The sequence below is a fragment of the Euleptes europaea genome, chromosome 1 (assembly GCF_029931775.1).
Source record: "Euleptes europaea isolate rEulEur1 chromosome 1, rEulEur1.hap1, whole genome shotgun sequence".
NCBI lineage: Eukaryota > Metazoa > Chordata > Lepidosauria > Squamata > Sphaerodactylidae > Euleptes > Euleptes europaea.
Window position 1 is genome coordinate 178,265,349 of NC_079312.1, and position 14,656 is coordinate 178,280,004.

At 53.0% G+C, this 14,656-nt stretch overlaps 1 protein-coding gene across 1 annotated transcript in view; it reads left to right on the top strand.

Annotated features, from left to right (window-relative positions):
• Positions 1 to 1,551: 1,551 nt before the first annotated feature.
• The window catches only part of FLNA (filamin A), an 89,239-nt gene continuing 76,134 nt past the window's right edge, over positions 1,552 to 14,656 (top strand). Inside the window, exon 1 of the mRNA XM_056855973.1 lies at positions 1,552 to 1,942. Coding sequence (XP_056711951.1) covers positions 1,552 to 1,942 — 391 coding nt within the window. The remainder of the gene's footprint in view (positions 1,943 to 14,656) is intronic.

Genomic DNA, 14,656 nt, shown 5'->3' on the forward strand with positions numbered 1-14,656 from the left:
GGAAATTCACAACATCCTCCCTCCCCACTCCTCCAGTGACCCCCTACTCTATGCCCAGAGGAAGGCAAAAACCCTCCAGTATCCCTGGCCAATCTGGTAAGGGGAAAAAAGAATCCTTTCTGACCCCACCCAAAGTGGCGATTGATTGTATTACTCTGGGCATGGGAGGAAGGGCCACGAGAGCCAGACATTGACCCAACCCTTCACCTCCCGAGGAAGCCTGTTCCAGAACCGCTCTAACTGTCAGAAAAGTTTAGCAGAAAACTCTTTTTGATGCAATTTTGACCTGTTGGTTCTGATCCAACCCGGGGGGGGGGGAGATCTCCAGGCCCCACCTGGAGGTTAAGGAAAGCAGACAGCATAAGTCAGAAAACTGCAATATCTATATCTATATGTGGGGAAAGTGCAATATATATTTGTCAGAAAAGTGCAATATATGTGTGTGTGTTAGAAAACTGGAATATCTATATCTATATGTGGGGAAAGTGCAATATATATTTGTCAGAAAAGTGCAATATATATGTGTGTGTGTCAGAAAACTGCAATATCTATATGTGGGGAAAGTGCAATATATATTTGTCAGAAAAGTGCAATATATGTGTGTGTGTTAGAAAACTGGAATATCTATATCTATATGTGGGGAAAGTGCAATATATATTTGTCAGAAAAGTGCAATATATATGTGTGTGTGTCAGAAAACTGCAATATCTATATGTGGGGAAAGTGCAATATATATTTGTCAGAAAAGTGCAATATATATGTGTGTGTGTCAGAAAACTGCAATATCTATATCTATATGTGGGGAAAGTGCAATATATATTTGTCAGAAATGTGCTATATATGTGTGTGTGTCAGAAAAGTGAAATACCTATATCTATGTGGGGAAAGTGCAATATATATTTGTCAGAAATGTGCTATATATGTGGGTGTGTCAGAAAAGTGCTATTTATATATTTCAGAAAAGTGCTCTCTCTCTCTCTCTCTCTCTCTCTCTCATATATATATATATATATATTATATATATATATATATATATATATATATATATATATATATATATATATATATATATCACTTTTCTGAAATATATAAATATATGTGTGTGTGTGCGTTTTCTGAAATATATATATATATATGTGTGTGTTTGTGTGTCAAGAAAGTGCAATATATATATGTGTGTGTGTCAGGAAAGTGTTATATGTGTGTGTCAGAAAAGTGCAATATATATGTGTGTGTGTGTGTGTCAGAAAAGTGCTGTGTGTGTGTGTGCGTGTGCCAGAAAAGTGCAATATATCTATATGTCAGAAAAGCGCATTATATATATTGCCCTTTTCTGACTTAGGCTGTCTGTTTTCATTGACTTTAGTCCAATAGCATAAGGGTATCCCTGTTTCCCTCCTGCAGGTTGGCAACGCGACCTCTCCAAGCGCAAGGGGGCTGTCTCCCTGCGAGCCCAAACCCCCCCCCAGCCTCCGGCTCCTGCGCCTTTAAGCCTCGGCCCAGCCCCCCCCCAGCCGGGACCCCACCCACCGACCCCGCCCGGCGGTTATAATGAGCGGCTCCCCAGCGCGGCTCCAGCAGGCCGCGGGAGCGGGCGGAGGAGGCGGCGGCAGCAGCGGCGGCGGCGGCGCGCCGGGGGGCGAGGGCGAGATGCCGGCCACCGAGAAGGACCTGGCCGAGGACGCGCCCTGGAAGAAGATCCAGCAGAACACCTTCACCCGCTGGTGCAACGAGCACCTCAAGTGCGTCAACAAGCGCATCGGCAACCTGCAGACCGACCTGGGCGACGGGCTGCGCCTCATCGCCCTGCTGGAGGTGCTGAGCCAGAAGAAGATGGGCCGCAAGTACAACGCCCGCCCCACCTTCCGACAGATGCAGCTGGAGAACGTCTCGGTGGCCCTCGAGTTCCTCGAGCGCGAGAGCATCAAGCTGGTCTCCATCGGTGAGCCCGGGGCGGGCGGGCGCGCGGCTCTCCACCTCCCCGCCTTGCCTAAAGGGGGACAGCCTCCTAGGGGGGCCCTGGGAGAGCTCCCGGGGTTGCAGCCCAGCTCCCGGGAGAAAGTGGCTGCTTTGGAGGAGGAGGAGGAGGAGGAGGATGGGGGGGGGGGGCTAGGACCTTTTCTTCCCCACTCGCCCACCCTTTCCAAGCCTCCGGGAATCCCGCAAACTGGAGTTGGAGATGTTAGTTGGTGCCAGCCTCCTAGGGGGGGGGGCCTGGGAGAGCTCCCGGGGTTGCAGCCCAGCTCTGGGTTCCCCGGGAGAAAATGGCTGCTTTGGAAGAGGAGGAGGAGGAGGAGGAAGGGGGGGGGGCTAGGACCTTTTTATTCCCCACTCGCCCACCCTTTCATTCCCCACTCGCCCACCCTTTCATTCCCCACTCGCCCACCCTTTCCAAGCCTCCGGGAATTCCGCAAGCTGGAGCTGGAGATGTTAGTTGGTGCCAGCCTCCTAGGGGGTGGTTCCGGAGGGCTCCCGGGGCGCAGCCCAGCTCCGGGCGAGGGCGAGGAGTTCCCCGGGAGAAAATGGCTGCTTTAGAGGGGGAGGGGGGACCCTGCGACGTTTTGTTCCCCACCCACCCTTTCCAAGCGTCCAGTGAATCCCAAGTGTGCAGTTGGGAATTGCCCAACCTGGAGTTGTTGGTCTTGGTTGGGTGCCAGCCTCCTGGGGTGGGGGGGTGGGGGAGGTACGGATCGCTCCTGGGGTTGCGGCCGAGCCGAGGGGGAGGGGTTCCCCGGGAGACAATGGCTGCTTTGGAGGGGGGACCCTGTGACGCTTTATTCCCACCCCACCCCCCCATTTTCCAAGCCTCCAGGAACTCCGCAAACTGAGCCGGAGATCTTAGTTGGGTGCCGGCCTCCTAGGGGGGCCCCGGAGAGCTCCCGGGGTTGCAGCCGAGCTCCGGACGAGGGGGGAGGGGTTCTCCGGGGGAACATGGCTGCTTTGGAGGAGGGAGGGGGGGCGATGACGCTTTATTTCGCCCCCCCACCCCAACCCGGCCTTTCCAGGTCTCCAGGGATTCCCCGAACTGAAGTTGGAGACCTTAGTGGAAGGGGACCGGGAGAGGCCCGGCTGCGGAGCAGGGAGCTGCCGGGGGAGGGAGGGACGGGGTTGGGGGGGGAGGGCAGGGAAGCCCCCCCCCGGGATGCTGGGCTGAGGACGGGGCGGGGGAGAGCGCCCAGAGGCGCGCTTTGCAGCCTCCCTTGGGATGCGTAAAAGCGCGCACGGCTGGGCGTCGGGTATTGCGCCCCCCCCAGTAAGGGGCGTCTGGCGGAGCAAGCCTGGGGGGGGGGGAACGGGTTCGGCGGCCGGGGCCTCTTGCAGGGGCGGAGCCGGGGCCAGGCGCCGGATCGCGGGGAGGAGCGGCCGGGGGGGGGGGCGGCTCCGGTTTCAAGCCCTTTTTTTGTCTGGCCCTTGCAAAAAAAAGAGCGCAGCGAAAAAAGGCGAAGCGCTCCCTCGCTCCGGCCTCCTCGGTTCGCTTCTTCGGAGGGGGAGCCGCCGCCTCCCCCCCCCCCGTGGCCCATCAGCCGCGGGGGGGACCGCCCCGCCCCACCTCCTCGACGTCGGCCTCCCTCGCCCACCCTGACACCCAACCCCCTGGAGCCCAGCTGCTGCTGCCGGTTGCAAGTTGCAGCAAACTTCTGGGGCCGGGGAGGGGAGAAGCAGTGGCTCAGGGGTAGAGCATCTGCTTGGCATGCCAGGCCCCAGGTCCAATCCCTGGTATCTCCAGTTCAAGGGACCAGGCAAGGAGGTGATGGGAAAGACCTCAGCCTGAGAGCCATGGAGAGGGGCCGTGGCTCAGGGGTAGAGCATCTGCTTGGCATGCCGAAGGCCCCAGGTCCAGTCCCTGGTATCTCCAGTTCAAGGGACCAGGCAAGGAGGTGATGGGAAAGACCTCAGCCTGAGAGCCATGGAGAGGGGCCGTGGCTCAGGGGTAGAGCATCTGGTTGGCATGCCGAAGGCCCCAGGTCCAATCCCTGGTATCTCCAGTTCAAGGGACCAGGCAAGGAGGTGATGGGAAAGACCCCTGCCTGAGATCCTGGAGAGCCATGGAGAGGGGCCGTGGCTCAGGGGTAGAGCATCTGCTTGGCATGCAGAAGGCCCCAGGTCCAATCCCTGGTATCTCCAGTTCAAGGGACCAGGCAAGGAGGTGATGGGAAAGACCCCTGCCTGAGACCCTGGAGAGCCATGGAGAGGGGCCGTGGCTCAGGGGTAGAGCATCTGCTTGGCATGCAGAAGGTCCCAGGTCCAATCCCTGGTATCTCCAGTCAAAGGGACCAGGCAAGGAGGTGATGGGAAAGACCTCAGCTTGAGACCCTGGAGAGCCATGGAGAGGGGCCGTGGCTCAGGGGTAGAGCATCTGCTTGGCATGCAGAAGGTCCCAGGTCCAATCCCTGGTATCTCCAGTTAAAGGGACCAGGCAAGGAGGTGATGGGAAAGACCTTAGCCTGAGACCCTGGAGAGCCGCTACTGGTCTGAGTGGGGAGGGGTCATGGCTCAGGGGTAGAGCATCTGCTTGGCATGCCGAAGGTCCCGGTATCCGGTTAAAGGGATCAGGCAAGGAGGTGATGGGAAAGACCCCCGCCTGAGACCCTGGAGACCCACTGCCGGTCTGAGTAGACAATACTGACTTTGATGGACCAAGGGTCTGATTCCGTAGAAGCCAGCTTCATGTGTTCATGGCTTTACTTATGTTATGGGGAGGGGCCATGGCTCAGTGGCCGAGCATCTGCTTGGCATGCGGAAGGTCCCAGGTTCAATCCCTGGCATCTCCAGTTAAAGGGACTAGGCAAACAGGTAGGTGATGGGAAAGATCTCGATCTCAGCCCCTGGGGAGCCGCTGCCGGTCTGAGTAGACAATACTGACTTCTATGGACCAAGGGTCTGATTCAGTAGAAGGCAGCTTCATGTGTTCACATGTGTTCAAGGCTGCCCGTCTCCAGGTGGATGAACAGGCCGGCTCCTTCCTTCAGTAACTCATGTGCCAGCTGGGTGTGTTAGAAACGCATGCCTGCAACAGGAGGCGGAGTCCTTCAAAGTTTCTCTCTGCATATTCCTGGAGCCCGAGGGACTTGCTGTGTTGAAGGTGTCAGAAGGGAAGTCGGGATTAATTCAAAATTGCTTTGCTTCCCAAGTTCTGCCAAATCCTACAAGAGGAGTTCATGCCGTTGCCAAATGTGGTTCCTTTCGCAGGAGCCTGGATAACAAATCAATAAAAATCCCACTGGCTGTGTGAGCTTCTCTTTAAGGACAATTGTAACTTGCAGAGAGAGCCAGCGTGGTGTAGTGATTAAGAGCGGTGGTTTGGAGTGGTGGACTCTGATCTGAAAAACCGGGTTTGATTCCCCCACTCCTCCACATGAGCAGTGGAGGCCAATCTGGTGAACTGGATTTGTTTCCCCACTCTTAGACATAAAGCCAGCTGGGTGACCTTGGGCTAGTCGCACTCTCTCAGTCCCACCTACCTGCCAGGGTGTCTGTTGTGGGGAGAGGAAGGTGATTGTAAGCCGGTTTGATTCCTCCTTAGGTGGTAGAGAAAGTCGGCATATAAAAACCAACTCTTCTTCTACTGACTGGACTCGCCGACCTGCTTGGGGCCTGCAGAGATCTAGTGGGTGGCGTTAAAGTCTTCGGAGCCAGAAGAGGGAAACTGAGCAACTAGGCTGTTTAGATTTGGGGGCGGGATGGAGGAAGGCAATGGCCGACCACCTCTGATCATCTGGGGTGGGGCCAGTGTCTGCTTGGCATGCAAAAGGTCCCAAGTTCAGCCCCTGGCATCTCCGGTTAAACAAAGGCACAGTGGATCGATTTCTTGGCGTAAGACCTAGGCTAGTGTGGGGAGCAGGAAAAGAGGAAGACCCAGCAAGAGATGGGTTGACTCAATAAAGGAAGCCACTGCCCTCAGTTTGCAAGATCTGAGCAAGGCTGTCAAAGATAGGACATGTTGGAGGACACTGATTCATAGGGTCGCCATGAGTCGGAAGTGACTTGATGGCACTTAACACACACACACAGTGTGGGGAAAGGGCGGGACAGCTTGGCTTCTTGGTGGATGGGGGGGTCCACAATGTCACGTGGATCATAGCATGTTGAGCATCAAAGTACAGCAGGCTGCTCTTAAGGCAGTAACAGGCGCACCTTCTCTCTGGGCTCTTTGCTTCTCTTCCTAGTGAGGAGGCCTGCCGGACAGGCAAGGTAGCCGGGTGGTTCGCTGGCCTTAGGGATTGCACTGTTTTTCCTATTTATAGAATCATAGAGTTGGAAGGGACCACCAGGGATTCTCCAGTTTCCCCTCTTTCCCAATATACCTGTTGCATATTAGGATTTTTTTTTTTTTTACAGTAAGAGTTCAACAGTGGAATCGGCTCCCTAGGGAGGTGGTGAGCTCCCCCTCACAGGCAGTCTTTAAGCAGCGGCTGGACGAGCACTTTACAGGGATGCTCTAGACTGGCCCTGCATTGAGCAGGGGGTTGGACTAGATGGCCTTTATGGCCCCTTCCAACTCCGATTCTATACACGTGTCAGGGATGTTCTAGGCTGATCCTGTATTGAGAAGGGGGGTGGACTAGATGGCCCGTATGACCCCTTCCAACTCTGATTCTATATAGACTCTGCATCCGCTCAGGAGGCTTGAATCCCTTAGGCGGAGTTCCCCCACCCTGGCTGGAATCAGGCTTTGTAACCCTGCAAGTCAGCTTGCCTGCCTGGCAACCGGAACCTTGATTACTTAACCGTGAAGGTTCCTTCTGCTCTGAGGAAGGGCAGATATCTTGCCCACCCTAGGCGAAGACCGAACAATACTGTCAGCATCCGCAGTGGATAAGATAACGCAAAGCTTCGTTTATCAGCAGGTTTTATTGGAGAGTTCATAGACAAAGAAGAGGAGTTGGTTTTTAAATGCCCACTTTCTCTACCACTTAAGGGAGACTCAGATTTGGCTTGCAGTCCCCTTCCCTTCCCCACAGCAGTCACCCTGTGAGGTAGGTGAAGCTGAGAGAGCTCTAAGAGAGCTGTGACTAGCCCAAGGTCACCCAGCGGGCTTCGCGTGGAGGAGTGGGGAAACCAACCTGGTTGTCCAGATTAGCCTCCGCTGCTCATGGGGAGGCCCGGGGAATCGAACCCGGTTCATCAGATAGCTTTCCTTGCCTCTTTCTATTCAGTCTTCTCTCCTGCTACTCGCAGGGTTTCCTATTAACCTCTTACCTGTTATGGTTACAACTAAATCTCTAGGGTTTATTCCTGGCAGGTCATAGCTTGGAAAGACATCAAACTGAGCAATGGTTGAGTCCAACCAACTTGCTGTGTTTGCCCTTCGGTTGGAGCCGTAAGCAGGGTGGTTGTGCTCTGGGCAGGCGATCTGGCTCGGCAGGTTGCGTATTCAGGTAGGCCCGGTCTAGATCCAGTCCCGGGAAGGCGGAGCATCGGTTGTTCTGCAGTTTGCACTGAAAGGCAAAAGCAAGTGTCAAAGTTAGCCCCTGTGGTTGCCGAGGCTTGGTTTTCCCACGCGCTCAGCGTTCTGGTGCTAAGACCTCTCTGCTATGTGGTGATGGCAGGTGAAACCCACACCCTTGTCGGGGCATGAATCTGCTATTTCTGGGCATCCTGTCGTCCCCCCCCCAAGGCCCAGAAAATGCAGTCAGCTGCCCCTTGTTTTCTAAACATGACTGATCTGGAGAACCGGGTTCGATTCCTCCACACGAAGCCAGCTGGGTGGCCTTGCGCTAGTCACACTCTCTCAGCCCCACCTACCTCACAGGGTGTCTGTTGTGGGGAGAGAAAGGTGATTGTAAGCCAGTTTGAGTCTCCCTTAAGTGGTAGAGAAAGTTGGCATATGAAAACCAACTCTTCTTCCTTCCTTCTGTTTTCTAAACATGACTGATCTGGAGAACCGGGTTCGATTCCCCACACCTCCACATGAGCGGTGGAGGCTAATCTGGTGAACCAGCTTGGTTTCCCCATGCCTACACATGAAGCTAGCTGGGTGGCCTTGGGCTAGTCACATTCTCTCAGCCCCACCTACCTCACAGGGTGTCTGTTGTGGGGAGGGGAAGGGAAGGTGATCGTAAGCCGGTTTGATTCTCCCTTAAGTGGCAGAGAAAGTCGGCATATAAAAACCAACTCTTCTCGTCTACTAGAGGGCCGCTTGGGTGGGGTTGGCTGTGTACTATTACTCCTGGGTGCGCGAATTCTGGTGTGGTAGTGGTGAAAGGGTGAGACTTTGGAGGGGGCTCTGAGTAGACGTGGTATGCTACGGAACAGTTAGATTTGAGTCCAGCAGCTTTAAGAGAACCGCGAGGTTTTCTGGGTGTGAGCTTTCGAGAGCCGAAGCGCCCTTTGTCAGATGCAAGCCGAAATGGAGATCCAGGAGTCCTTGTTTCTTAGTTGGAAGGTGGGAGGGTAGTTGCCGAAGTGCATTGTAATTTTCTCTTCTTGTTCGAATCGAGCGGATGACATTTTGCATTGTACCTCTGCATCCTGACTCCTCTCTCTGCAACACTCTCGATCCTCTCTGTCTTTGCAGCACCCTCTATCTAGGGGAGGGGCTCGGCGTGCAGAAGTTCCCAGGTTCAGTCCCTGGCATCTCTGGTTAAAGTTAAGCCCCTGGAGAGCCGCTGCCAGTCAGAGCAGACAATACTGACCCTGTGGGCCAAGGGTCTAATTCAGTATAAGGCAGCTTCGTGCGTTCAGGTGCTTGACACCCCTTCCGACTGGGAGGTAAAGACGCAGGGATCTCCCTTCCTGCTTATCTGACTGAGCTTTGGGGAGGGGCCGTGGCTCAGTGGTAGAGCATCTGCTTGGCATGCAGACGGTCCCAGGTTCAATCCCCGGCATCTCCAGTTAAATGGACCAGGCAAGTAGGTGATGTGAAAGACCCCTGCCCGGGACCTAGGAGAGCCAATGCCAGTCTGAGTAGACAATACTGACTTTGATGGACCACGGGTCTGATTCAGTATAAGGCAGCTTCATGTGTTCAGGTGTTTGACTCTCGAAAGCTCACACCCCCAAAAATCTTGTTCTCTTAAAGTGCTACTGGACTCGAATCTAGCGGTTTCACCGCTTGCCATGTCTACTTAGAGCCCACTCCAAAGGCCCACCCTTTTACCACCACCACACTGGAATTTGCACACCCAAGAGTAAGAGTTGGGAGGTAAAGGCGCAGGGATCTCTCAGTTCCTGCTTGCATCTGATGAAGGGAGCTTTGCTTCTCAAAAGCTCATGCCCCCCCCCCAAAAAAAAATCTGGTCGGTCTCGGGAGTGCTCGAATCTAGCTGGTGAAAGGGTGGGGGGTTTTGGAACAGACTCTGGGTCGACGTCCCCCCCCCCTTCCACAATTCTAGCAGGGAGCTTCCCCGGAGCGTTAGAAGGAATTTATAGGCGAGCAGGCCGGTGGGTGACTGGAATCCAGCGCTGATCGCCGATGCGGTGAGTCACCGGGCCACAGACGCTGACTCAGGCTGAGCCTGGCTGGCAGCAGGCACTGAGGAGGCACGTCTCTCCCCCCCCCCCCCATGTCTGCAGGCTAAGGGGATAAGCAGCTGGGTGGGTGGGAAGCACAGTAGATAGCCAGTGAGGAAGCAATTGATGGGTTGGGCAGTGGGAAGGGCCTTCCTTTCTCGCCTTCCGTGGTTTCTTTCCTTTTTTTTCGGCGGGGAGTTTGGGTTGACAGGGATGCTTTCCCAGGAAGGCAGGATGTGGTGGGGGGGCAGGGAGGGAGGGAGGGCCTTGCATGCGGAGGGATGCTCCCTCCCCTCCCCTCCCCCAGGAAGGAGGATCCTGTCGGGATAGAGGAGCCGCAGTGTGCCGGCCCTTCCATATAAGGCTAAAAAATGCTGGCGCGGCCCCGTGCGGGGCTGTGCGGCCGGGTGGGCGGCGCAGGCTGGCGGGGAGTTGGCCGGGATAGCTGGTCTCTTTCCCCCCCTTCCCTCCCCCCCCCATCCCAGCAGGCATGGAAGACTTAAGATGAAGGCGTGGGAGACTTAAGCCCAGGTCGGCAAGACAAAAGCCGAGGGCTGGCGGCAAGGGGGTTTCTTCCCTGGCTGTGCCAGTCTTTTGCAGGCGGGAGACGTGGAGTGGCTTTTGGCTAGGGGGGCGCATGGCTCGTTCCTTGCTGCTGATGTTAGGGGCTGAGTTGAAGAGGGCAGCCGGGCACGCCGTCCTGGCTTTGGCTGTGGGCAGGCCCTGGAGCCTAGACTAGGGTTGCCAACCTCCAGGCACTCGCTGGAGATCTCCCGCTATTACGACTGATCTCCAGCCGATAGGGATCAGTTCCCCTGGAGGAAACGGCCACTTTGGCCATTGGACTCTATGGAATTGAAGTTCCTCCCCTTCTCAGGCTCCGCCCCAAAAACCTCTCTCCGGTGGCGAAGAGAGACCTGGCAACACTAGCCTATACGCAGGCTGAACACCCCATTTTCTTCAGGTGAACCAATCCTGCAGGTAGACTTGCACAATACACCTGAGTGGGGTTAGCGTAAATGTGCCAGTCGAGATGCAGAGATCCACGTAATCCGCCTTGAGTCTTGGCGACCAAGGCAGACTATAAATAACAAACAAATAGTGTAGCATTAGGTTGCAAAAAAGGTGTTGAACACCTGTTGCCTGTGAAGACCTTGCTTACAGGTGAGCTCTGAAACAGGGCAAACTTGTCTGGAATCACGTGTACTTTAATTATTTTGTGAACTGACTGACTGGGTGGGAGGGCAGAATTATTGAGGATGGTAGGAAAATTCTCACCTGGAGGTGTTAATTCACAAGCCCTGATCGGATGCTGCAGTCTAGGTGTTACACAAACACGTAGTTAGATTGTGGAACTCCCTGCCCCGGGATGTGGTGATGGCTGCCAACTTGGAAGGCTTGAAGAGGGGAGTGGACATGTTCATGGAGGAGAGGGCTATCCATGGCTACTAGTTGAAATGGATGCTAGAAGAATCAGAGTTGGTTTTTATATGCCGACTTTCTCTACCACTTAAGGAAGAATCAAACCGGCTTACAATCCCCTTCCCTTCCCCTCCTCACAACAGACACCCTGTGAGGTAGGTGGGTCTGAGAGAGAGCTGTGACGAGCCTAAGGTCACCCAGCTGGCTTCATGTGGAGGAGTGGGGAAACAAATCCAGTTTGCCAGATTAGTGTCCCCCATTCATGTGGAAGAGTAGGGAATCAAACCTGGTTCTCCAGATCAGAGTCCACCGCTCCAAACCACCGCTCTTAACCACTGCACCATGCCGGTTCCTAGTCGTGATGCATACCTATTCTCTCCAGGATCAGAGGAGCATGCCTATTATTTTAGGAGCTGTGGAACGCAGGCTGGATAATGCTGCTGCAGACGTCTTGCTTGTGGGCTTCCGAGAGGCACCTTGTTGGCACCTGATCCAGCAAGGCTTTCCTTATGTTCTTATGGAGGATGGAGTTATCCATGGCTACTAGTCCAAATGGATACTAGTCGTGATGCATACCTATTCTCTCCAGGACCTGAGGAGCATGCCTAATATATTGGGTGCTTTGGATCGCAGGCAGGATAATGCTGCTGCAGTCGCCTTGCTTGTGCACTTCCTAGAGGCACCTGGTTGGCCACTGTGGGAACAGACTGCTGGACTTGATGGACTTTGGTCTGATCCAGCAGGGCTTTCCTTATGTTCTTAAAAATGTGCAGGAGATGAAGTTTTCCAGTGAAGGCAAAATTCTTGACCTGTTGCTCTAACCTTCATCTCCAGTTTTATCTTTTTGGGTGCAAGCTTCTCTTTTTCACCTAAGGTGTGGAATGACTATGAAATCTCTCCTCTCTCCTTGTGGTTTACCGCTGGGTCTTTTCCTTTCCGGGGGTGGGGGGTTGGCTGCCCATCCTTTGGCTACTCACTACTGAGCTGGCAGATCTAGAAGGGCTGTGATTCAAGTGGCTACTTGCTTCCTGAGATTAAGAGGGCCTTGCAGATCTCCAAAAGCGATGAGCTCACACTGTTGACTAGCCTGCCCGCTAATGCTGGAAGGGCGGAGAGAAGTGAGTCTTGTCTGCTCACCTGTGGTGAGTAGCAGTGGCTTCCAGGTGAGCAGGCAATAGTGATATTAAAAACTTGTTTGAGCTGGGGAGAAGATTCCTTGGGAGAAATAATTGGGGAAGAGAAATATGTAATATTTACTTTCTTAGCCTACGCTGTGATTTTTAACATTAAATGCAGAACTCATAACTTAGTATGTAAGACTGCACTGTTTTTCCTATTTATAGAATCATAGAGTTGAAAGGGACCACCAGGGTCATCTAGTCCAACCCCCTGCACAATGCATAAAACTCACAACTACCTCCCCCCCACATCCCCAGTGACCCTACTCCATGCCCAAAGGATGGCCAAGATGCCCTCCCTCTCATCATCTGCTTATAAAACTTATAAATGCCGTAGTTTCTGTACAGTCAAAGGTACCCAATACTGAAGAGGGAGCTACGGACTTCTTCACCCTATGCTGCCTTAGTACTTTTATCTTAATGTTTGCCATTTGAAAGGTGGGGGAGGGAATAAATGTTGAAATTTTAAAAAAATCTTGCAGGGAAGGAAAACTTGGCGAGTCACGATGTGACTCACAACATATACGGGTATCAAGTTGAACTTTGCAAGGCAGAAAACGCCGAGTTGTTCGATAGCGTGTCATCACTGTGTGTTAGTCTTGGACAGAGTCAGCCACATTTAAAAATAAAGCGTGCTCAAACACGAGCATCACTGGCCGGCCACGCAGAGCGATAAGCTGCTTGTTTCCTGGCCTGCGTCACAGTCTGTTGTGGAGAAGGTTGATATGGTAGGAGGTCAAGAAGCTGGCAGATTTGGGACGTTGGCACTTATTATCCCCCCAAATGAGTGCAAAGAACCAGGGGAAGCCAAAGCAGAAGCCCACTAGCAAAGATGGTCCTACCTGCTCTTCTGAAGAAGATTCCCACCCCCTCTTTGGTGCAAAAATGCATCTCGGATTTGAGAGTTCTGTGTTTTTACACAGGGGTCCTCCATGTGGTACCTGCCCACACCTTTCCCAGTGCCCTCCAAGTGTTGGTAGAAAGTGGGAGGGACCAGGTGGGGCTATTGGAGATTTGATTGGCTGTGCAGGGTGTTTTTTTTTTTAAAAAAAATGTTGCTTTGGCAGCTGCCACCACCTAGGGTGGGAGAATTACACAACTTTATGGTTGTCAATGAGGAAATTGAAATTGTTCAAGACTTTCTATTCCTTGGCTCCATCATCAACCAAAAGGGAGACTGCAGCCAAGAAATCAGAAGGAGGTTGAGACTGGGAAGGGCAGCCATGAAGGAGCTAGAAAAGATTCTTGAGTGTAAAGATGTGTCACTGGCCACCAAGATCAAGTTAATTCATGCCATCCTATTCCCTATTTGTATGGGTGTGAAAGCTGGACATTGAAGAAAGCTGATAGGAAGAAAGTAAATCCCTTTGAAATGTGGAGGAGAGTGTTACGGATACTGTGGGCTGCCCAAAAAACAAATCAGTGGGTTATAGATCAAATCAAGCCTGAACTGACCCTAGAAGCTAAAATGACTAAACTGGGGCTGTCGTACTTTGGTCACATTATGAGAAGACAAGAATCTCTGGAAAAGACAGTTAAGCTAGGAAAAGTTGAGGGCAGCAGGAAAAGCGGAAGACCCAACAAGAGATGGACTGACTCAATAAAGGAAGCCACAGCCCTCCATTTGCAAGACCTGAGCAAGGCTGCCAAAGATAGGACATTTTGGAGGACTTTGATTCATTGGGTGCCATGAGTCGGAAGCGACTTGACGGCACTTAACACACACACACACACACCTTGCTTTACACGCAGTCTCTATACCAGTCATTGTGTGAGTGAGTTTTACATTGTTGTTCGCAGCATTTACTCATTCAGGAAGAAAACCTTTATCAGGGTTTTTTTCTAGCACTTCTCTAAAATTTCCAGTTTTTTTCAGAGGTAGGAGCAAGTTCCCCCCCTAAAATTCCAATAGGGGTTTTCCCTGGCCTTCTCATCTCTAGCAGACAATGACTACACACCTAGGTTAAATATGTGTTTTCTTCTAGCTGGTATTTTTGGGGCAGATCCAAGTATCTTTAACTTTCCAATTTTTGTGGTCCCCCCCCTTCTGCATTATGCATTTTGGACTACTAACCCTCCCTTGAGGAGGGGCTCTGCTTGGCACGCAGAAGGTCCCATGTTCAATCCCCGGCATCTCCAGTTAAAGGGATCAGGCTATAGTTGATGGGAAAGACCTCTGCCTGAAACCCTGGAGAGCCGCTGCCTGTCTGAACAGACAATCTCGACCTTGGTGGACTGGTGGTCTGATTCACTACAGGGCAGCTTCATGTGTTCAAAGGCTTTCTTGTCCAGAGTTGTTTTGCACCACTCCTGTGGTTTTTATAGCGGTGGGTATGCTACAAAGCACATTATGCCGGCGCACCGGCGTTTGCCATGAGTATCGGCTTCCAAACACATGTCCAGGTGCTTGACTCTACCTGGCATGGAGCCTGTGGGCTTCTCTAGGTAGGCTTCCAAGCACATGTCCAGGTGCTTGACTTGGCCTGGCATAGAGCCTGTAGGCTTCTCTAGGTAGACTTCCAAACACATCTCCAGGTGCTTGACTCAGTCTGGCATGGAGTCTGTAGGCTTCTCCAGGCCTTCTCTCCTGTAATCATGAGTGC